Here is a 23,617-nt window from a genome sequence, read left to right on the forward strand (position 1 = left end):
TATACCAATCTTTTCCTAAAATCTTTTTGTCTGTATGTTGTACATTTAGTTGTGATTATACATGACTAGTAACACTGGCATACATTTACTGATGCTGTTCCTCAAAAGGCTTCACTTGCTTTAAAAATACAATTGTCCTTTGCACTGTGTTTGATTTTACATGCTGTGTAACTTCTTTTTTTCCTATTGTGCTGCTCTAAAATGGTCTCAATTAAAGGTGTCTCAGGACTTCTGTTTGGTTACAAGTCCACCAAACAACAACAAAAGAATAAAGAGTATTGACCTTTAGTGAAGAGTATTATGAAATTAATAAAGCCCAGGGAAGAGTCTGGCAGGATACCCTCAGGAAACAGATTGTGGTAATACAAAATACATTAAAAAGTACCTGTAAAACTTCTGTTGCAGTAAGTTAGAGGCAACGATTCCCTTTGCTTTAAAAGGTACCTTAGCACAACTGGCTATTCTAAAATAATAAAATATATTTACCAGTATTGTTTTAATTGTATGGTTTTAAGCTGTAGTTTGTTTTTTATTTCTTCCTCTCAGGATGAAAAGAATCAAGTATTAACAACAAATATCTGGCTACAAATGGTGAGTTCTAAAACAAAGCTTTTTTTTTTTTTTCCCCTTTGGTCTTTGAGTTTAATCTGGTGAGGGGTTTGAATTTTAGGAAACTTTCAAGCTTTTGTTTTATATCATGCTACATAGTGGACAAAGCTAAACTGAATGGAAAACCTTGAAGCTGAGATTTAGGTCTTGATGTTGTTTCAGGTATTTCTGAAAGCTTTTAATAATTGGAGTCACTACATCTAAGTAAGTTACTAACTCATTGTAGTTGATTTAGTCATGCTAAACTCTTGATTGTAATAAGATACCAGTGTCCTAAGAGTCCCCAGTAGAGTAACTGGAGGTGCAAGTGCCTTATCATCCATTTCGACAAATCCATTATATTGTCATAAATCATTTGATTGTGAAAGAGAACTATACATGCAAGAAATGTATTTCATCTGTAACGGCTGTTCTGATCAGCACTCTGAAAATGGAAACATTGCTCCAAAGAGGTTCATTATCTCCTGAGCACTGCTGCCATTGTCCCAACCGAATGTCCCTGCCATTCTACTTCCTTTGCTGTCCATCTCCTTAAGAAATGCAAGAGGATTTTAATTGAAATGGCTATGCTATTCCCATGTTGTTCGAAATGTTGTTTTTCAAACATAGGATTGTCATCAGAAGTTAACTGTGAACACGAGAGGGTTTTTTATGTTACATCTCCAAATCGTGTCTCAGTTACATGACTAAATAGGTATTGGATCATCCATTTCCTAATGTTCAGCTGGGAGCAGTATACTTTTTCCTGGTTTCCCAGTTCCTTTTGCCCAGGCAGGATGTTAATTTTTCAAACAGTGGCTTTATTTTACCTTTTGTTGCAATGGTTAGTTGCTACAGTTGTCACAAAATTTCACATCCTCTCTTATTATTTAACCGTAATTACTGCTACCATTAGATAGCACAGCAGAGAACTTTGCCCCCACTAACTTATGGCAGGTGTTGCTGGGCAGGAGTAACTTTGACTCCCTCTTTAAGAAATGGAACAGTTAACAGAATATTCAAGAGGGAGAGTATTTTGACTTTCTTTTCTCTGTAAAGTTAACTAGTGAGAGAGCTGCAAAACTAGGACTTGAAATGAAGAAGATACTTCTTACCATGCTGAATACTGTGGGCTCCTGATGCTTCCACAAAACATTTCTACCATCATTTTGAGCTTTACAAAGACGGGGTGATAAGGGGAGCTTTCTGCATATGATGGCAGCTAGGGTGAGAATTTGCCATTAGTTTAATTCCCATCTGTATTACCGAAACTGAACTGTTTGTGTTAAGTAAAGGTTTACAGAAGAATTACATTATTCAAGACAAGCCTGCTGCTTCCACAGAAACTTCACACTTTTCAGTCTCTTTCACAAGCTCATTCAATTAAAATGTATTTTTTCTTTTATTGTAACATTTTTTGTACAGCACCTCTCTTGTACTGTGGTAGGCCTTACAAACAAATGACCTACGAAGGATAGCTTGGCTATTCCATTTATTCACAAAGAAAAGTTGACATGAAAGAAGCATTCAGCTCATGTTATTTTACAGGTTTGTTGTACAGTAAGATTAAAACTGTCAAATATCATATGTTTTTCACTTTGAGCTACAATCGCAACAACTGCTGTGATTTCTTACCAGGAAACAGATGACAATTCTTACTCAAGAATCTATCACTTATTTCCCTTCTCTTTTATACCTCAGCATCCTTATAAAGACTTTTAAAACTGTAAAGAGCAGATCACTTGATTACTACAAAAATGGAGCCACTCTTCATGACCTCTGTATATATTAAAAAAAAAAAAATCAATGTGTTTCTGTATTAACTGTCTATTAATGGTATACTAGACATATTCAAAGCATGCTTAAGGCAATCATATATAATTTTATTATGCTACATGGTCTGAAGTAATTTCTTCCCTGAATATCCCTCTCCACTCCCTTTCTTGATATACATGTCTGTATAATCTAATCTAATCACTGAAATAGGTAAATATAAAAAGTAACCTGTGAGAAAGGGGAATATAAATCTAGTATTTATATGTGCATACTCTTTGATCCTGACCACTATCTCCATGGCAATGCTCTTCAATATCAAAATCTTACACTTGATCTAAGTTACAGCAGGAGCCTTGCCTAGTCATACAGATTAATACTAACGCAAGTACCCCAAGCTGTTGGCTGTTTTAATCCACATCAAATGTACTTCATCTGCAGTGGAGATTGTAGCTCTCAAGTCAAAAGGAGGCAGCTCGTGTCCAGCTGGATGGGAAGCACTTTGTACACATGGCTAAACAGAGCAGCCACAGAATCTGCTTAACATTATCTCTAATACAGACTTAAATTTACTGTAAAAATTGATGTAAAATTTCTCAAAAAAAGAGATGAGAGGCTTATAGAAGCTGTGTAGAGATGAGCATGAGAAATACACATAGTTTAATTAGAGAACCATGAATGGAGCAGACAGGGAAAAGAAAAATCTATGAATAGAGCCAATCAGATATTCTGATTGAGGATTTCTGTAGAAAACTATTATCTGTAAAGCAAAAGGAAAAAACAATGCAAAACTCAGATCAATTGTCCAAGTGACAAGGTGCTACAAATTCATAGTAAAAAAGGAACAAGATAAATATGGAAGAACAGCTATTTTCCCTGTCAGTGGAGACTGTTGGCTGCTCCACCTCATGTCAAATTATTACAACCTGAGAATTTCCAACAACAGAAAACAAAGTTGCCTATGAAGATAAACATAATTGAAGTTAATGTATGAATTGTGAAAGAAAATCTGTTCTATCCCAAACTGGCACCTGAGACGGCATGAACAATAAAACACAAGCACCTCAAATCTTCTTTTAAAGGCTGTTATGTGCACTGCTGTGTGAACTGAAAATGAGATTTTTAAGCTTTTCATTGAGCTCTAGGTGGCCTAATTCACCCCTTCTAAACATTTCACTGCCTGAAGCTAAATAGTGTCTCTCTAACAAGAGAACACCTATTGTTTCAGGCTATCCAGTCCCTAGAGAACTACAGTAAATCAGTGCATGAGATGACCCAACTTTCTGTATTTCTTAGTACTGGATAGATCATTATCTACAATGGAACGTGTCTGAATACCCAGGAGTGAAGAATGTCCGTTTTCCTGATGGACTGATTTGGAAGCCAGATATTCTTCTCTATAACAGGTAGACACACCTTTTTTTTTTTTCTTGGGAGAAAGGAGGGAAGGCTTTAAAATACTTTTCTAAAGCTTTCTAGGTTTTTAGAATACTGGAAAATTACTAGTCTCCTGTTACACAACAGAAAGTCATATTTACAAATACTTCATATAAACAACATCCTCCCTACCACCAATTCCAGTTAGGTTTTGTGAGATGATTAAAAAATGAAACTTTTCTACCCCTGTTTAATGGCACAGGTAGCAATGATTTCCTTGTAAATTACTTGTTTGGTCTAAATGTTTACTGGTGAATTCAAATCTGACTTTTGACTGCTTGCCTAGTTTTAGCTTGGGTTTCACAAGAGGCAGGACAGGTAAATGCCAGTGAGCATGTTTGCATTTTCCCATATCCAGTTTTGGTGTCACTCTGTCTTCCTGCTACAAAAGCAGCTAGAATATTTGCAGCTCTCATCTTCAGACTACCTGTTCTGAGCTGGACTTATTTCTGGGACAGACAGGTTGCCATCAATCCACTGCAGAACCTTTGACTGACATTGAAGAGTCTTTGGCTGCACTATTATATGGTAGTTCCTATTGTGGAATTTAGTTTAAAAAGATGAAATGCTGAGAGCTGTCTGCTCTTTAACAACCTGCCTTTTTCTGCAGCTGTGGGCCTGTGTGCTATTCACCATGTACTGGAAAGGCCTCATATCTGCTTTGTCCATCTTGAACTGGCTCTTTTGTGGTAGCCAGGGTATGTTGTTATTTTTTTGTTCATGCAGATCACATGAACCTTTTGTCTTCCTGAAGGCTTTTTTCCCTCTGCTTCTCTGCCATATGACTAGTAAGAAAACATCCCTGCTGTGTTTATCGACCTGATTCCCCTTCCCCACAGGAGCTGCTTTTTGTTGCAACAAGCCCTAGAGAAGAGCTGTACCCAATGTGTCAGCTGCAGTTATGCTCCCTTTTGCCACTTGATGATCACTTCTGTGATCAATGTCACTGTCACAGGTGTTGTTGAATTGTCATGACGTGGTAACAGCAGGCAGTGACAGCACTTGTCAGCTCCTTAGTGCCTCTCCCCAGGGCCTGCGTTCCTGCTTGGCTCAGCATGCTGCAGTGCTCCTCTCAGAGGTACAATTAACACTAAATGATTCGAGGTGATCTCCACTGGAGTTCACCATACTTATGGTAGCTGCCTGTCAAGATTACTTCTTGTTCAGGTTTAAGCATAGCAATTAGCTCTTCAGTTGTCCACACACCAGCCTAAAAAACCTTTCAAAAGCTCTGTACACAAAATGGAGCAGCATCCAACCTGGACAAGTTTTTTGCAACAGTAACCTTGCTGAATGTATTTTTCAATGCAAATTTGTTCTCTTGAGCATTTATTCCTAGCTAACTTGATTCCGTAAACAGCAGCATTCTTGGGATAATCCAACAAATCACACACTCCTTTCTGGTTTTCTGCTGAATAACACGCTGTGTATGTCATGAAATTGGTAGTCTACAACAGCGGCTCAGAGCTTTCCAAAAGAATAAATTATGACAAGATTCTTGCTCGCATACATCACATACCTGAGAGACACTTTCAGTGTGTCTTAGGATTTATGCTTGATTTAAGCAAGTATACCCAAAATAAAAGGGTATTTTTATTTATAAATTAGTAATATTAATACATACATGCTAACTGTAGGTGAAGCGCATTATAGAATGAGAAGGGTAACTTAATAACCTGAAAAAAACAAAAACACTAGCCTTCTGTTAATACAGGTTTTTTAATCTTGTGATTGTAACTATGGCACAATCATAAAGTAATTATGCTACAGTGTTTATATTTCAAACACATATTTAATTAAAAATCTTAATCAGAGTTTAGTCAGAGGGCAAAGCTATTTAAAATAAATTCTTAGTCCTGAAAGAAATTGGATTGGGAATGTTATGGTGTTCTCTTATACCGTCATCTTATTTTGAGATAGATGCTTTCAATTTCTATACACTTCATTAGCAACGTGCATCTGCAATTACAAATAAATTAATGAATTCATTTTTCATTTTAATGAATGCATGTTTCACTATGTCATGAGCCTTTATGCATCTTGCTGCAGCCTTGTACAGAGAAACTAGTGGCAGCTGTATTAAGTTTTAGAACCAGTCTATTGTGAAGAGAGCGGGGCCAGTTTATCTGTAGTTTTTCAAGGGAAGAAAATCTTGGCCTATGTACCAATTCTAGGATTGAGTTAGTGTCATGTGTAGCTCTCTTCCACTTTGTTACTAAAAGTCCTCATTTCTGGTGGTATTATTTTCCAAACACCTATATTATGTCCAGTACTTTATGGAATAACAACAATTCTGGTAGTTATGTCTCATTTAGCAGTTTCATTTTTCCAGTTTCATAAACCTGATATTCTCCAGATTGGTCCCAGTGGGATTATATCTGCTATGTACAGCTTTGTCATCTCAATGTACTGCAGTCAGTATATGCTTTTGAGTGGTTATATCCTGAAGGAGAAATGTAGCAGAAATGGTTTTCTATCATTACATTTGAGCACAGAGTCTCATCAAGCAAAGGCATAGCTACTTGGTGGATTTCAAAAACAATAAGCAGTACACTGTAGAAAAACACATGCTCCTTTTTCAGAAAAATCATTTGATATTTGATTCTATGTACCTCTTGATATTCTTTCAATAATGTGTTTTCTTAAAGGCAAAATCACATGGCAAAGAAACCTAGGTTCCTTGGTCACTCATGTCCTTTTGAAACTTATTTTTGCCAGTTACCAGGAAGAGTAGCAATGTCTTAGAAGCAGCCTCGATGCTGAACTGCCCTCTGCTCGTGGGGAAGAGAACAGACAGAAACTAGCCTAGGAGGCTAAGAATTTTACTTCTAGTCATTAATTTATCCTGTACAAGTAATTTGTGTGACATGGATATTTTTACATCCTAGATTTGACTACTTGAGTTTCACCATGTAGCCCTTACTGATTTCAAGTCAAAGGCATTACTTGTCTATGTCTAATATAGAAACCTGTTGCAGGACTTTAAGTCTGTTTTTCCAAGGAAATGAGACTTATGCCTCTGTGTGTGTGCACACCTGTGTGGATATATGTGCTTGTGTATGATCTTGCTGCTTCTTTCCCCGATATCCTCTAAATCAGTTTCTGCCAAACTTAGCAGTGCAATCAGTAGAGATCTTAGCAGTATCAGTTTCTTACAAATGTCATGAAAACAGGCAGCCAGGATGAGGGGGGAGAACAATTAGTGCTCCAGCTGGAGGAGAAGCTGCCCCCTGAGTGCAGAGGGTGCAGCTGTGAGCTGGGCAGCTCTAGCAGAGCTGGCTCTGGCAGCTCCACTGCCTCAGCTCAGCTGCCTGCTCCCCTCAAAGTGCTACAATCCCTTCGTGCGATATACACACTATTTAGGCTTTTCTGCTTGTCTTCAGAGTTCAAATTAAATAGTTGCAAAGATTTTCAACTCTGTGAGCCTTCTGCTCACCGCAGGAAAGTGCAACTGCAGGTGGGAAAGTAATTACTTGGATTTAGTTTTTTCTTGTCTGCGTATTTCACAGACCACTCCAGATATTATTTAAATGTAATTTCTTACAATACATAAGATGAAAATAAAATGCAAAGTAATGATCATTAAAATAAAGATTGCTTCATTTTAGCTTGTGAGATACAAAATTTGCATCAGAATAGATCAAATCTTAAAGTCCTCTTTTAAAAGGAAATATTTCAGTACAGGTTTTCCTACTGGAAAAATATACCATTAGTATACTTCATTTTCTGCCAGAATTTCAAATAGTTCTCTTTCTCTCCATCTCAGATTCTTACCTTATTTTTCTGATGATTTTTTAGAAGGCTTTTAGAAAATTATGAAATGCTAAACCACTAATAGGCAGAGATATCAGAGACTTTTCATGCTCAAACCGTCCTAGAGACAACGCAGAAAGCACAGACTGCAGCAAGAAGCCAGACCCTGAGGCTCATGCGACCTCCTTTGTCCTGCCCCAGGGCAGCTGGCACTGGATTTGCCTTGTGCACTAACCCATCCCCACAAGGTGACTGTTGGGAAACTACAAACAACACAACAAAGTGCAGCAGCCTGTATCTCATTCTGCTGATCCCTTCACAAACGGAAACCCAAGAAAGGAGCCTGTGTCTACAGTCAGGGCCAACAGCCATCGGACGTGACCCCAACTCGGGAGTTCCTGAATTAATTTTGAGATGCACAGATCATGTACTGCTACTACCTTGCCAGTACATTCTGTGCAATTTAATCTAGACACCAACTTAAATAGCTATGACAATTTCTTGAATACCTAGGCCCCGAAATTGAAAGGAGGTATAGATCAGAATCTGAGATACCTTATCACAAAATCCTGCAGTAGTAAACAAGAACTGTAAAATAGAGCACAATGCTATATGAGTGTATATCCATAGCAAAGCTAAGTAATCTGAACATCTTAGAGTGATTTAAGTCAGCAAATTTACTAAACTTTTCATAGGAAAGAGTCTTTATTTCATCATCTAAATGTTTGAAAATAGGTTGTTTCCCATCAAGAAGTTCTTAACATGTTAATGCCTAGTAAATTCCTGGTTCATAGTGTCAGATATGTAGTTGAGATATTCCTTGGCACTAGCTGTCAGTTCATGATTTGAAGCACTCTCCAAGTAACATTATGAACGGCTAGCACCACTACACTGGCACCTCTAGTAGGGTTTCTTTTTTTTGCTGAAATCCGTTTGTGGTTCTGAAGTAGATAATGAAGGCTGGAGCTGCATTAAACAGTCTTACGTATGACATGTATTATAGTAATAACATTCAGCCATGCAGATAGGTAGGATGAGCACTGGAGTATCCATCTCAGTATTCCTTAGCTGCTGTTAATGTGGTTAACAGCAAGAGAACAGATTTCCCTGTACGGTTGCTTGAGAAGTTTGTGAAAAGTGCTTACTTTGCAAATGGGAATAAATGGAACCACAGCAGTGTAAGGACCGCAGTGGGACAGGTGAGCAGCGAGAGCCAGGTGGCTCACCCTCACCGCTGCTCTCCAGGAACAAACCCAACAGTATCAGGCCAGTTACTCTGAGGTCACAGAGAACTGGTGACAGGAGAAAAGCTGTCAAGTTCTGGGGGAGAAATAATCCTTTTCTGAAGCGCAGATTTGTCTCACATATTCTTAGCCAAAGAGCATATAACCCATTTTGTTTCTTCCCTATTCTAGTGCTGATGAAAGATTTGATGCAACATTTCACACTAATGTTTTAGTCAATTCTTCAGGACATTGCCAGTATCTGCCACCAGGTAGGCTGTTTGCATGCCATAAATTTTGATAACTCAGACTTCAATTTGACATCAATTGTCTGATTTTTTTAAATTTAACTAGCTATTATCTTACTGATATAAGCCTAGATGCATCATGAATTACATGGTTAACACTTCTGTTAGAAAACCACTGTGATAAATTTTTTATTGCAATTATGTAAATTCTTCTGTAATGCACTATTTCAGAAGTGTGGAAGTATAAAAGAAGATAAAAATAAAAACTCTTAATATAAAAAAGAGCTTGTTTATGAAAGCCATGGCAATATTTAATAAAAAAAAATCATTAATTTGGCTGTTTCTTCTACTAATATATGAACTTTATAGTAAGATTCTTAGTAACATCTTGAATGTATCTTCTATTGGAAATGATTCACTGGATGCTTCATCAAAGTAATTTTTAGTCTGAAAGGAAAGTAGTCTGTGTTTGACATTCATGTGATAGCAGGAATACATCACTGACTCTCCGGATGTATAGCAGTGAAATACTGTTTCTGGTCCCAAATTCAATTAGCATAATTCTTAGAATTAACTATTCCTAGAATCTGAATTTTAGAAACTACAGCAACAGAGCCAAGTGCCTTCCAGACAAATGAGGTTTTTCCATCTAAGATCCCCAGAGGATTTCAAGGGTCTGCCTGTTCTTTTGATTTAAGATGTTCCATTTGATGGGGAGTTTTCAGTTCAATTCTGAAAGCTGCTAAATGACAGGGCCTGACTCAACAAGTGAAAAATAAGAAGCTAGCTTTCCTGAATAAATCAAGATAATGTAAAAGATAGACAATAATCTTTCGAGATTTCTTATTTTATCCAGTAAAAGAAACAGAAGAAATGGACTGCATATTCTGCTTCATCTTTTTCTGAAATATAGCATCTAGAAAATCTGAGCTCTCCTCTAAATATTCTCCCAGTATGTGACAAAATTGAAATGTAGTTCAAAAATAGTTTATAACATCAGTACCTTAATAGTGCAGTTCTTTCCCTTTTCTGTGCCTGACTTTTGCTATTTACAAGTCAAGACACAAACGAGATTAAATATGCTTTACAAATAAAAAACAAGGGCACAATGTAGAACAAGGTCTGGTGACAAAATGTATGTAAAATTATGTGGAACAAGCATTTAAATTAAGTGGTATTTAAAATCCAACCTAGGCATATTTAAAAGCTCGTGCTACATAGATGTGCGCTGGTTTCCATTTGACGTTCAGAAGTGTAACCTCAAGTTTGGATCCTGGACTTACGGAGGCTGGTCCTTGGACTTACAAATGCAAGAAGCAGATATATCTGGCTATATTTCAAATGGAGAGTGGGATTTAGTAGGTAAGATCTTGATTTCTTATTTACACTGTGAACTTGTAACCTTGTCCCCACCGCTGAAATGGATGGAATAATGATTGGGAAGTGAAGACAGAAATTAAATTAATAAATGACCTAGCTAGTGACATTTGAAAGTCTGAGAACAGATGTCAGGTGAAAATCAACAGAAAAAGTAGGTCACAAAATTGCTGCTTGAATTCACTAAGTATCTTTTATCTGATTTTCCTTTATTATCTGACAAAAATGACTTAATTGGGATTTAAGCTTAAAGAAGTTGTTTTGCCTATAGTAAAACTTAGGAAGCTACATTTATCCTTTTTAAAAATAATCACTACGTAACATAGTTTATTCACATTAATTTATGCTTTTCTTCCTTTTCCCTCCTCCACAGGAGTTCCTGGGAAGAGAACTGAGAGTTTTTATGAATGTTGTAAAGAACCTTACCCAGATGTAACATTCACAGTAACTATGCGACGTAGGACTCTCTATTATGGACTCAATCTTCTTATTCCGTGTGTACTGATATCAGCACTTGCTTTGTTAGTTTTTCTGCTTCCTGCAGACTCAGGAGAAAAGATCTCACTAGGTAAATCTGTAATAGGATATTTTAAGTATGACTGAACCAAAGGAAGTCATCCTTTTTAAAGTTTTTTGAACAGTCTTAGTAGGCAAAGAGGAATAGCTTGTGTGCCCTTTTGTGGCTCATGAGCTATTTTTACTGTTTGATGCTGAAGCCATGTGATGTTTAAGCCTTCCTAGGCTATGCTGAAGTTGTGAAATGGAGAAATTCCAGCCAACTGAGGAGAAGCACCACAATTCCTGACTGTCTTCCTTAGGAAGCAGGGCTTCATTTTTTGATGTTTATCTGCTGATGAAAAATCCCATGTTCACTGAGTAAAGCTTAAATTTACAAATGTGCATTTGAACACTTTAACATGGAATTCTTCTTAATATTTCTTTTTAATAGTGTATTAAGTTGTATTAAGAGCCTAAGGCGCCTTCTCAGAAATATTGATTCTAACTGCTACTATTCTAATTTTTATAGCAAATTTTAACTACAGCATTGGATCATGAAACAAATCTGATGACTTTAAGTACTTGGTCCTTAAGATGGAGGTTAAATATGTAATGAAACATTTTGCCTCATACAAAACTTTAGATACACTGGCTTCTACTAAGTGAAAATAGCTGTTAGAAGGTAGAAACAGAACTGACATTTCTCTAGAACATCCTTTAATTGAGTAATAGCCTCTCTAATCAAGAAGTCCCTCTTCATATTTTAAGATTCTTTGTCCCTAAATCCTTTTCCACCTTACAATGACTTATTGTTTGAGACCAGTCCTGAGTGAGTTCTGTTCCAGAAAGATGGGAACTTGTCACTGAGCAGCAGAAGTCAAACTCCAAAAATCAACTGTAAAGACAGCTTGGGCATAGGCACGTGCAGGACCCAACAGCTAATATCAGAAGATATCAAAGTCTGTCCAGGAGAGCAAATCTGTTTTTCAGGAATATTATGCATTACACCACCTGTAGCTTCCATGTCAATTAATCAAGTGTCATACGTTCAAATACTCAAAATCACACCATGTTTCTAAAGCAAACAAGCAGCAAGAATTACTTTGAATTACCTCAGCTAATTAGCAGATGGTGATAAAAGCTGAACAGCTACAAGGGCCTAAAAATATATATGTCTGTGCAAGCATTGGTACTAGTTTGGCAGCACTGCTACCCTGAACTTGAGGTAATACAAGAAAGGACAGGAGCACTACCAATTTGCTGGTGCAAGGGTAACTGTGGGAATGTATCTTGCAAAGAGCCTTCCTTCAGGTTCATTTTCTGCTTCTTACTGCCTTGTAATCACAACCTGCTGATCTAATTTCATACTTCATGTTTATCTTTCAGGTATAACAGTCTTATTGTCTCTCACTGTCTTCATGTTGCTTGTGGCTGAAATTATGCCAGCAACATCTGATTCTGTGCCCTTAATCGGTAAGCTAACTACAGCTTTTATTCACTTTTATCTTCTGTCAAATGAGGGGCAGTGACTTTACCAGCAGTAAGGCAAATTGCTACCTTTACAATGGCCTACTGCAACTGAATTAGAAAAATGTTGCCAATTGATGAGAAGCTCTGATAGGTTGATTCCCTATACAACTTTCATGCTTGCTGCTCTGAACTAAACAGAGAACATATGTGTATTTTGGGAAAGCATAAAGGAGTCAGCTAGCCATAGTTTTGACACAACTGACCAGACATTAGGAATACAAAGCTAAACATGATTAAATCTTCCCACTGTAACTGCTCAAACAAAGATAAACTTCTCAAAAGAAGTACTAGCCAGTCCCCACAATACTGGTAAAAGAAAATTAGGAGAACAATTGTTTTCAAGGTTGCTTAGAAAAGGCAGGTGCTCAGTTCCACGAAGACAATTACTAAAGACTGGTCTCCTCTCAAGTGACTGCTGCTCTGTCTGCTTTTGAGAAATGTTTCACAAATACCTAAAGCAGCACATGTATCACTACACTGGAAAAAGAACTTAGCACCATGTATGCATGTATATGAATACCTCTTAGAGCTACAAAGCTGTATCAACCAAAGTATATTGCTGTAATTATCTGTTTATTTTGCAGCTCAGTATTTTGCCAGCACTATGATTATCGTTGGTCTTTCTGTTGTTGTCACTGTTATTGTTCTACAATATCATCATCATGATCCAGATGGGGGGAAAATGCCTAAATGGGTAAGGTTTGATTTTCAATCACTATCCATTGCATAAACGTCCGGTTCAAGGATGTGGTAGAGTAGCTAGTGACTCATATCTACTTTTTACTGTTAAAAACATAAAAATCCTTCCTAAAGGTTTTGTTTTGAAAAGTAGTTTCACCAGAAATGAGATGGCCAGATACCTTTCATGTGGTTTGATACCCAGAGAGCATCTATGTGCAAGAGAGAGAATGAATATGCCTCAACTTGCTTCTATATTCAGAATCTCCTTCACAACAGCTAGAAGTACCTCAGGATTTTGCTAAAACCTAAATATATAAGTGAAGGTGATATTTTAATAAGCCGCAGATGTCAGAATTGAAAGAAGTAGAAGGAAAGAATAAGGTGCTGATGGAGATTATAAATGCATGAAATACAGTAGCCTCAAGGTTCAGCTGTGCAACTGCTATGTATTTAGCTGCTGCGCATACAGACACATCAGGAGTCTAACAAACACTTGTTAAAAATGGCTGCTAAAGTGGAAAAGAAACTTGCTCTGAAAATCCTCGTCTTTACACTTCTTGTCAAAAACATTTGTAAAGTGTGAAGAAAAATTTAAGTCTTTTCCTAAGCACATACAACTTTCTTTATTCTATACTTCTGTGAGTGGTTATTTTTACAGAGAACATTACACTGATATTGGATTACAAAATATCGATGAGTATTATCAGCTAACTGGCCACTCTTCCTGACTTCACCCAGCTCACGGCAGCATCAGGCATTACTGAAGATGGAAAGACCTTTCTCCCTTTTTTTCTTCTCTCCAGAACAATGAGTTATTATTATCCTGATTAGGCAAAAAGAATGTACATACAGCAGTGCCCTGCAGTCAAGAGATAATAAGATATTCCCTGGCCTATTCTGGGTTAGTGACTTTAAAATAAATTTCAATGAATAAAAGATATATCTTTAGACATGTGTTTGATGACCTGAAGGGGACCAATGTTTAGTACTCAGCCGGACATCCTCAGGAAACAGTGTACTTGAGGTGGAGGAGTGAGCTTTAGTGTTGAGAAGCTGAAGTCCATGAAACATTATTTGGATAGTGGCGGATTTTGGATTGGGCCCTCAGTTAATGGAGTATTATCCTTCTTGGTAAAGCCTCAGAATGTAAATAGAGTAACAGGGCAAGATCTGTCTCTGGTTGGGATGTTTGCTTGGATAGAATATCTACTCCGAGTAGCAATCCACAGTCAGAATAAATGGACCAAATCTAATATTAATTATAGTGTAAGATTTTCACATTATATGAGACAATAATATTTAATTAGTTCTCTGGAAAAGAAACTCTGGAATGAGCTCTTAAAATCTGACAAATAAATTACAGAAGCTTGAATCTGAACTGGAACAGTCTCTGTTTTGTCTGCACTTTCTGTAAGGCTGGATTAAGGCAACGTGGAAAACAATAAAATGGTATACACTGATTAAATTTGCAAAATATTTTTAAAAAATCAAAATCATTTTTCCATCTTTTCTCCATGCTATATCCAGATCTGTTTTCTAAACTCTGCAATCAACTGTCATGAAAGCAATGTGAAAACAGAGCTCAAACATTATAGAGCTTGGTGGTTCAGTCCTGTCCAGTATGGCATCTGTTTTAGCAGCCCCCTCCAAACAGTAATGTCATGTAAATTTAATACTAGAGCACAAATATAAGGCAAAGAATTGTAATTCTTTATAATAAGACTATTATAAAGTAATTCTTCTTCAGTAAGTGTTTGTGGGGTTTTGTGTTTTGTTTTGCTTTTTAATTCATGGTTTCTAGTAAAGATGGACAAGGCTGCCATATTGCAGTTCAAGTGCAAGGAAGAATCAACACTGTGGAGACTCCCATCAGATAAGGGGGGACTCCCAATAGTGATCAACAGCACTGCTAGAATAAGAAAGCAGCCTCAGTGATTGGCAAATTAATCAGCTGGAAAACTCTGGCACCATTTTCCAGAACTCCTGTGCAGGCTAAGCAGAGACCATGGACCAGACAGTCACCCAGGCTGCAAAAATACCAATACGAAAGACGGTGGCTGTGTCAAGATGTGCTTATTCTCAAAAATTTTCTTTCAGACAAGAATCATCCTTCTCAACTGGTGTGCTTGGTTTCTGAGGATGAAAAGACCAGGGGAAGATAAAGTGCGTCCTGCCTGTCAACATAAACAGCGTCGATGCAGCCTGTCCAGCATGGAGATGAACACTGTGAGTGGACAGCAATCCAGTAATGGGAATATGCTGTACATTGGGTTTAGGGGGCTGGAAGGGGTCCACTGTACACCTACCACTGATTCAGGAGTGATCTGTGGGAGGATGACGTGCTCACCAACAGATGAAGAAAACCTGCTGCACAGTGGGCACCCCTCTGAAGGTGACCCAGATTTGGCAAAAATTTTGGAAGAGGTCAGGTACATTGCAAACCGGTTCAGAGACCAGGATGAAGTGGAAGCAATTTGCAATGAATGGAAGTTCGCAGCTTCTGTAGTGGATCGGCTCTGCTTGATGGCTTTTTCAGTCTTCACAATCATTTGTACAATTGGTATTTTAATGTCAGCACCAAACTTTGTAGAGGCTGTGTCTAAAGATTTTGCCTAACTCCTAACTACAATCTGATTCTCTGAAATTTGATATGTAGCAAATAAGAGTGTGGGTTTTGTTTGACTGCTTGTTTTTAACGAGTATGCTGCCTCTCATTGTCCACTTTCTTTTGTCCCCCTCTCTGGTCCCGAGTTCCTTTCGGAAAAGCAGCACCATTTCAGAGGGGATGCCAAGGATTCCCCCAGGCTGCCCGTGCGCAGCCCCTCTGTGCTCTCTTCCGCAGGAGATGGAAAGCGGCTGTGAGCCCCTTCAGAATGACACAGTATCGCACCACTGTCTCTTACACATTTTTTGAACTGCCTGTTACAGAGTAACAGGTACGCAATGCCAGGAATGTCACTTCTTCAGACTTTGTTATAAACGATAGAAGGTGGTCCATCTTAACTATTTGAAAGAGTGACTGTAAACACATTTAGGAGAGGATTAAATCCAGTAGATGGAAGCTCAAACAGCAGAGAGAAAAGGGAGAAAGAGGTTGGTTTTCAGTTACTGCTTTTTCTTGAGTTATGGTATGCAGCTGTCCAGCTCACTCATACACAGTCAGACCCATAAACTTCCACCATGCATTTTACATAGAGCACACGGCCTTTACAGCATTCTGAATTTGTCTGAGACACCAGAAACCTGAAAATTAAGGTGATACATCACATAACTTGTCCTTTTATATCTTTCTGGATTTGACCTAGAAGTTTGGTTTGAATCCTTAAACAGGCTTCACAGTAATTTTTGCAGGGTTTACTACTTCTTCCTTCTCCCCAGAAAGACATTCTTTCAACTCATGACCTTTTAACTATCAAAAAAATTACACACACTCGTCTCTTTACTGTTAACCAGATTCCAGTGTGGAAAAAGTAACTCAGTGTCTTTTACAAGCATAAGCATAAATGAACAATCTAAAGCAGAAAAGAAGCCAATAAATCCTGAGATTAAGATTTTAATTTAAAAATCAAATGTTGTATGCTTAGTTCTCTATAGACCTCCTTCTGTTGAGTCACCATAACATGTTTCTACAAGAAAACTTCACCTTCTCTGCTCAGTTTATCATCTGGAGAGCACTAATGAATAATAAAGCTTTCTTTGGTTTGATATAAACTATGAACTGTATAAATATATATTGATATATACACACTGCATATATGTCCAAGGAAAGGTTAAGACTTAAATACAAATTATCTTGTCTACACAGACATTTGCAAAGACAAGCCTAATAGTTCACAACTTCATTTTTTCTGATTCTGAAATTCTCCCATCAAAATCTGCTTAGTTTTCACGTGACTTCGATATCTCAATGAAAAGGGCTTAGCTGAGAATACCAGAAACTCTGTGTCTACAAACAGCTGAGAATCAGCCTGTTGCTGACACACAGTATTCCTGACCAGTGATGTAAGTGGGAAAAGATGTGAGGGAGCATTACTTTTAGCACTGACTGCTTGCTTTATCCTACAGAATCCCAGATTTTTGGCTGAGGTCCTCAGAGACACAAATGGAGGCCTGTTGTTGTACCATGTTTTTACTATGAAATAAACCCAAGGCCTCAGTTTCTCTCTTAAGATGGGCTAAAATAAAGTGACTGAAATGCTCATTCTCCCTAGGTAACTATTTCCTTTGCAGAGTCTGCTCCCCTGAAAGCAGGAGAATCAAGTTTAATGTAAACCAAGCCCAGAGTCACCACAGGTACAGTCCATCACCTGAGCGAACACCTTGGTCGAGCACCTTCATGCCCAGGAAAAGGGCAGGAGGAGTGAAAGGAAGGCAGGGTATTTCTCACAGTTTGTGAATTCTGTCTTCCTCAAGGTTCATTCAGAATCTCGCACAGCAAAGATAGGAGCAAAGCATTCTGATCCTTCTTGAAAGCTCATCTTGAAACTGTGCCTCAAATGATCTGTGAAGAAGCTATACTTTCAGGAATAATTATAAAGAATTAGTCATGCAATAATTCCTGCAAATAGTTTCTAGTTCGTAGATTGTATATGAATAGGAAACCATGAGTCCAAAATTGGAAATGTGAGTTTTGTTCATTTGTGAATAACTACACATATCATGTGGCATGTATTGCTCTTCTGAGTATTGTTTCTAGACTAGGCTTCCTGATGCAAATGTTGATTTGCATTGGTATTTTTTCCTTCTGCAAGTATCCTTAAGTAGCTACATAGAATGTTCCATTTAGTCTTTGGGGTCCTGTTGGAGAAGAATTTTTCAAGAAGACACGAAGACTCTGGGGACCGCCTTGTGCAAGGGGACACAACTATTGCAATCACAGTACAAGATGCATGTAACATAGAAAGCATGAGAGTCCCCCTCTTTCCACCTGAATCCATTTACAGTATCTGTAGAAATCATCTTGCTAAATACAGAGTTCTCTACAGAAGGATGGAAAAAGCAATTCACAATTTGACAGTAAACTTCGATATCAGTGACAGACACACCTATGCTTAAAAACTGGAGACTGGTATTTGGCCTTTAGAGGAGTCCTGCCAAAGCCTAGCACAGAGCTTGTAATACTGTCAGTGAATACCAGCTGTGAGACACCAGCACCACGCCTACGCTACTGCCTTTATCCTGGGCAGGATTAATGAAAAGGCACCAAGGGGACAAGTGAATCCTAATTTTCCCACTGTTAACACAACCTGTAAACATTTGGTAACAAGATTATTATAAATTTTAAAAGCAACAGTGACAGCCTCTCAGTTACATTATTTTGCATATAAGTTAAATTTTCCTGTAACTGAGCTGAGTAAATTTGCTATGTTTCTTGTCAAATTGTGTGTGTCTTAAATATATGTGTGTATCCACTAAACAATATTTTGATCTAAATGCTGAGAAAAATACTTATTTACAGCTCTGAGCACAGAGATGAAAATTAATTACTGTATACAGTATGTGTATATAATATTGGTGGTAAGGGTTTGTTATCATCTTACGAGTCCAGAGAGAGGATAAGCAAGTGGTTCACCACAACTAAGCTATGACTTGTCTGACAAATTCAAAAGCTCACTCTAGAGCTCAGCTGTCAGGTACAATACTATGTGTGAACAATGTATATTAATTTTCTGTTTTTATATTGAATTGTATTAAATATTTAAAAGATTTTTTAATATTTAACAGATTTTATTTAAGTGTTAATTCCAAAAAAGTTCCAAATATGACATTTAAATAAAGATAAATTATTTAAACAGTATTTAAAATATTAAATTATTTTATATAGGAATTGATAATACTATTTAAGACTTTTTGAAGGTTTCTTTAAATTCTCTTTGCACTCTCACTAGCTGCAGGATTTAATCTGAGCTCACCTGTGACAATTCAACTTTTCACCTTCTCTAACAGGAGAAGAAGGTAAACCAAAGTCCCAGATTTTCCTTCCTTTTGTGATACTATTTTTTACATCAAGAAACATTGCATAAAGGGCATTAGAAATAGATGTTACATCTGTCAGGTACCAATTGTTGTATAAGTAATTCAATACCTTTTCAGTCCAGTACAAATAAAATATTTAGATCAAGAGAGTTTTGATTCTTTCTCATTTTGCTAAGATGGAAATAAATTCACGTGGTAGAAAACATAAATAGCCATAAAAGAAAAAAAAAAAAGTCTTTGGATATTTGGATCCAGGATGGCAAAGGTCTTTGATAATTAAAAATACATTAATATCCTCCTAGTATACCAGTCCCACACCAAACATATATTACTTCAGTCTTACATAAACGATCAAAGTTAACCGAGTAGGATGGGAATACCATACAAGTTTTGGACTGGCCTCAGTGACAATATTAATTTACTTCTTGAAGTTTAGCACAGAAGACAGAAACAAGAGAGAAAAAATAAAAGCATTCCAGCTGAATAAACTGTTGGTTTTGCCAGCTGCAAGTGTTTGTTGACTACTGCTGAAAATGCATCTAATCAGCAGAATATCCCCCAAATGGAGGAAAAAAACCATGTCAGTAGATTTTGCAGACAGAGGAGTTGTGCTGCCCACACGCTGAAACAGCTTCCTGAAAAGCCTTCTCTCCCTACAACATCCTGCTGAGCATCTGCCAGTAGTGAAAATCAAGGGTTGCTGAACGCAAGACTTTATTCTCTTATTACTTCCAAAAGCTTGTAAGGAACAGCTGATGGAGAATAGTTTGGTCAACACCCCAAGTCATACAGCATGCCGTTGTTCCTGAATCCAACCTGTCTTTGGCTAAGAGCTGCCAGGGTCACAACGTCAGCTGTTCCAGTGAGGCCATGCTGATGGGTGCCCACTCCTCCAAAGCCACCACACCCACCCCCTCTTCCAGAGTGCTGACAAGCAGCACACAGCACCTCAGACTTAGTGCCAGACTCTGGCATGGTCAGACAGGCTCAGCTCAGCACACACCAGGCCATTTCCTGGCACTGCGTATAAACCTGCTATCACACATACAGCTCTGAAGCACCTGAGAATGGGGATTAACATCCGGCTGCTGTCTGCTACCACTCTGAGGCAGCTGGCTGGTTAACATCAGACTGAAAGCTGCTTTGGTGTAGGAGTTTACACATGAACAGACCCAGCGTCACTGCCCTGTGGGTGGCAACATCCATCCGAGCACTGAGTCCTGTGGCCATAGAGAGTAGTAGTATCAGCCACCCGATTTTAATCCTATAAGGACAATCAGAATATATTTTCTCTTCAACAAAATTATTTCTTAGCCTAACCTCATGATATTAAAATACCAGTAAATCTTAAAAGGCTATGAACAGAGCCTGCATGTTGCAGCAAATCTAACCTGGTAATCAAACAGGACATTAAAAGAGCCACAGCCACAAATGAAAGTGTTTCATTTTTCATATTTTTCTTCCACGTTGCTTCTGCTGCTTAGAAGAAAATGTCAACGTTTATGTAACATTTATTTGTGCTATTAAGCAATTTGCAGATGATGGTAGAGAGAGAAAACAAACAACAGTCTCTCGCGCTCCAATGACCACTTTCAAAATTGCAATTTATTAACAGAACATGAAAGTATTCAAGTACAAAATGTAGCATCAGTGGCTTATCTATACCCTCACTGTAAACCTATTACTAGTAAATCACTGGGTTTTCAGAACTGCTGTGCCTTGTCCCTGTAATAAAGCTATACAGGAATAGCAGTTTAAACTCCAAAATCATTTGTACAATGTGTATATTTTACCTGAAAACCAAACCAAACCCACCCAGTAACATCCATAGAGGTTTTCCTCTTGACTAAATAATTCAGGATACAATCCAGTGCCTCAGTGCCTATAAAAAGCAGATAAATCTTTCTACTGACACCAGAAGTCTGGTATAAGGACCATATTCAGTCCAACAAACCTCACAGTTATCATTTATTAGTTCTCAAATATTAAATATTTATATTAAATCAACTTCAGGCTTAGAAATAGAAAATCTGCATCCTAGAGCAAGATATATGTACAACATCCTTCAGACAATATTGCCAAGTGAAACCTAATTAGCAGACTGTTTTGGTCAGAATAAATGTTATAGGACCAAGATTCAGGAAGAGTATGTAAGTCTAACCTTTGACCCAAGAGAGACTGTAGTCACAAAACTCGACATTATGGTGTGCACGAGAAGGAATATTCTCCAATCACACATTCAGGCCTGTCACGGCAGAGGAGCCTTCCCAGCTTCAGCAGCACACCTGCAGGGCAGAGCAGCCTCGCCACTTCCACTGCACTGCATCAAAAGGGAGTAAGCCCTGCTGGTTCTTCCAACTATGCTGTGTACATGGGTACAAGATGAATATACTGTCCCCACTGGTTAGTGCTTAACTCAGCTTGTAAGATAATTATTTCTTTTGATGAGGTAATAATGTAAGTGACTTGGAAGTGATGGGTTGCAGTACATTGCTCAATTGATCTTTTCTTAAGACTACCAGAAACTGGCTTAACCTGGACTAAGCTGAAACCAGGTTAACGATACGCACAGTGGCTGTAGTTCTTTCTTCACTAAGCCAGTTTTAAAACCTATTGAAGTTAAACCACTGTGACTTTCTTTGCAGTGGAGTTTAACACTCATTCATTATCCTATCTGCAGTTAGCAAAGACCTGTTGTAACATTGCTTAATGATATTTTACACACCATCCACATTGTTCATAATTGAAAGTATCTGGCAGTGAAGAGACCAGAAACAAGGATAAGCTTCTGCAGTACTGAATCTTCTAAAACAAGCTGTACAAGGCAAAAGGGCACAAGAAAGACTGTTAGAGAATGGTGGCAAGGCAGGTTTGATATCATCAGCAGCAGTGAGCTGTGACGTAGGGCATCAGTACCACAGCTGCACTCCAAAGCCCAGCCAGCCATAGGAGAGGCTCTTTACCACCAGCAGCGAAGCAACAGCCTGTGCTGTTTGTAGCAAGTGGGGGCTGAGAGAGGGCAAGTCCACACTGACTGGGGACAGACCTGTCACAAATGGCAACACTTCACTTTGGCTCTTTCACATACATGTGCACAGCCTCATTTGACACAAATGATCTGAACTGCACTTCATTTCATGACACACATGTGCAAAGATCTAGAGCTGGTCATAGCTTGAAGCCCTCTTGTCCCTTTTATCTAACTCAGAGAACATGTCTCTGCCCTCCTCCTGTTTCTACAGTACAAATAAAGTCTGCTTCTTCAAGGAGACAAAGTTAAAACATACTCAAAGATAAAAACTTGAAAAATAATCTGAAAAATGTATGCAGAAGAAACTCAAAATCTGTATGATTTTAGTTGCTAAAGATACACTGGAATTCATAGCTTTCCAGTAGCAGTAATATTCCATGGCTTTTAGAAGGCCAGCTGACAAATGGGATGGGTTAACAACCTTCCTGCTGAAATTTTGAGGCAATCTCTGTGGGCTGAATGGGGTATAAGGGAAAACCCCCACAGCCAGCACAGCTTTTAGCCTTAGTGCACTACAGCCTGTCTTTTAAAAAAGCTCACTGTTCATTTGTAATCATTTAATGGATTGTTCTGCGCACACAACGGAAGCCAACCTGTAATGAATGGCACTGCAGAGATCTAAAGCATCCAACCTCAGTCCTGAAAGACTGGATCCATGCCCACTAAATACAGTAATAAAAGCCCATTTATTTTCTTATGCACTTTCGCTGGTGTGCTGGATAGGTCCTATCTACTTGCAGCAATATAAACCTACACAGTGCAAATTCTGCAGTTTGCGTCTCTGGGCATTGGCTTTATTATATTTTAACAGTAACCCTACCTCAGTGTAAACATCAGGAGATTTATCCCAATACTATATACAAAACACACCTTCATTTTCAACCTCTGCAAGTTTAAACTCTTCTGCACATGCTCCAAGGGCCCCAAGAACAGTGGTACTGTGTCTTTGCACAGCAGGCAGAGTAATAACAGCAGCAGAAAGATGCTTTCTCAGAGCTAAATAATGTCAGAACTTTTTACACAAAACCAGAGCACTTTCTGAATTGCAATATTTGTCATCTTTGATACATACACCTAAATTTAGACCATTTGGGCTCAAAAGTAACTTAAATTATTTTCCAGTTCTTTGAGATATCAGAGATGGCATTTTTCATGTCCCTGTTTTCTCATTAGCGTGCAGTGTTCGGTCAAAGTGCTTTCATTACTGACAATTTCCATAAGGGGCCTTCCCCTCTAGGGAGGGTGCTAAATGTTTTCTCTTAAAGACAGGTCAGTGTGGGAACTTCGACAGTCCCTCTGTAATGCCACAAATTGTGTAATTGATTTGGAAAAATGATCTGTGCTACAGAGCATCATGAGGATATGGGTCCTTCATGCTATTTTTCCCCAGACCGTAGCAGCATTGAATTTCCCATTCACCTGACAAAAATTAAAACACTAAGAAAAGAACTCATCCTTCATGTTACCTGACACACAGGCCTAAGCCCCAAGCATATTTTCTT

The 23,617-nt window shown here is 38.1% G+C and overlaps 1 protein-coding gene across 1 annotated transcript in view; it reads left to right on the forward strand.

Moving 5' to 3' along the window:
* Window positions 1-15,724, forward strand: part of LOC308044696 (neuronal acetylcholine receptor subunit alpha-7) — a gene marked incomplete at both ends in the record, with an annotated part of 34,082 nt that extends 18,358 nt beyond the window's left edge. Inside the window, 8 exons of the mRNA XM_080351556.1 lie at window positions 547-591; window positions 3,658-3,767; window positions 8,967-9,046; window positions 10,217-10,384; window positions 10,773-10,967; window positions 12,284-12,370; window positions 13,012-13,121; window positions 15,206-15,724. Coding sequence (XP_080207682.1) covers window positions 547-591; window positions 3,658-3,767; window positions 8,967-9,046; window positions 10,217-10,384; window positions 10,773-10,967; window positions 12,284-12,370; window positions 13,012-13,121; window positions 15,206-15,724 — 1,314 coding nt within the window. The remainder of the gene's footprint in view (window positions 1-546; window positions 592-3,657; window positions 3,768-8,966; window positions 9,047-10,216; window positions 10,385-10,772; window positions 10,968-12,283; window positions 12,371-13,011; window positions 13,122-15,205) is intronic.
* Between the last annotated feature and the right edge of the window lie 7,893 nt (window positions 15,725-23,617).

Source organism: Nesoenas mayeri, assembly GCF_963082525.1.
Source record: "Nesoenas mayeri genome assembly, chromosome: 11".
NCBI classification, from domain to species: Eukaryota; Metazoa; Chordata; class Aves; order Columbiformes; family Columbidae; genus Nesoenas; species Nesoenas mayeri.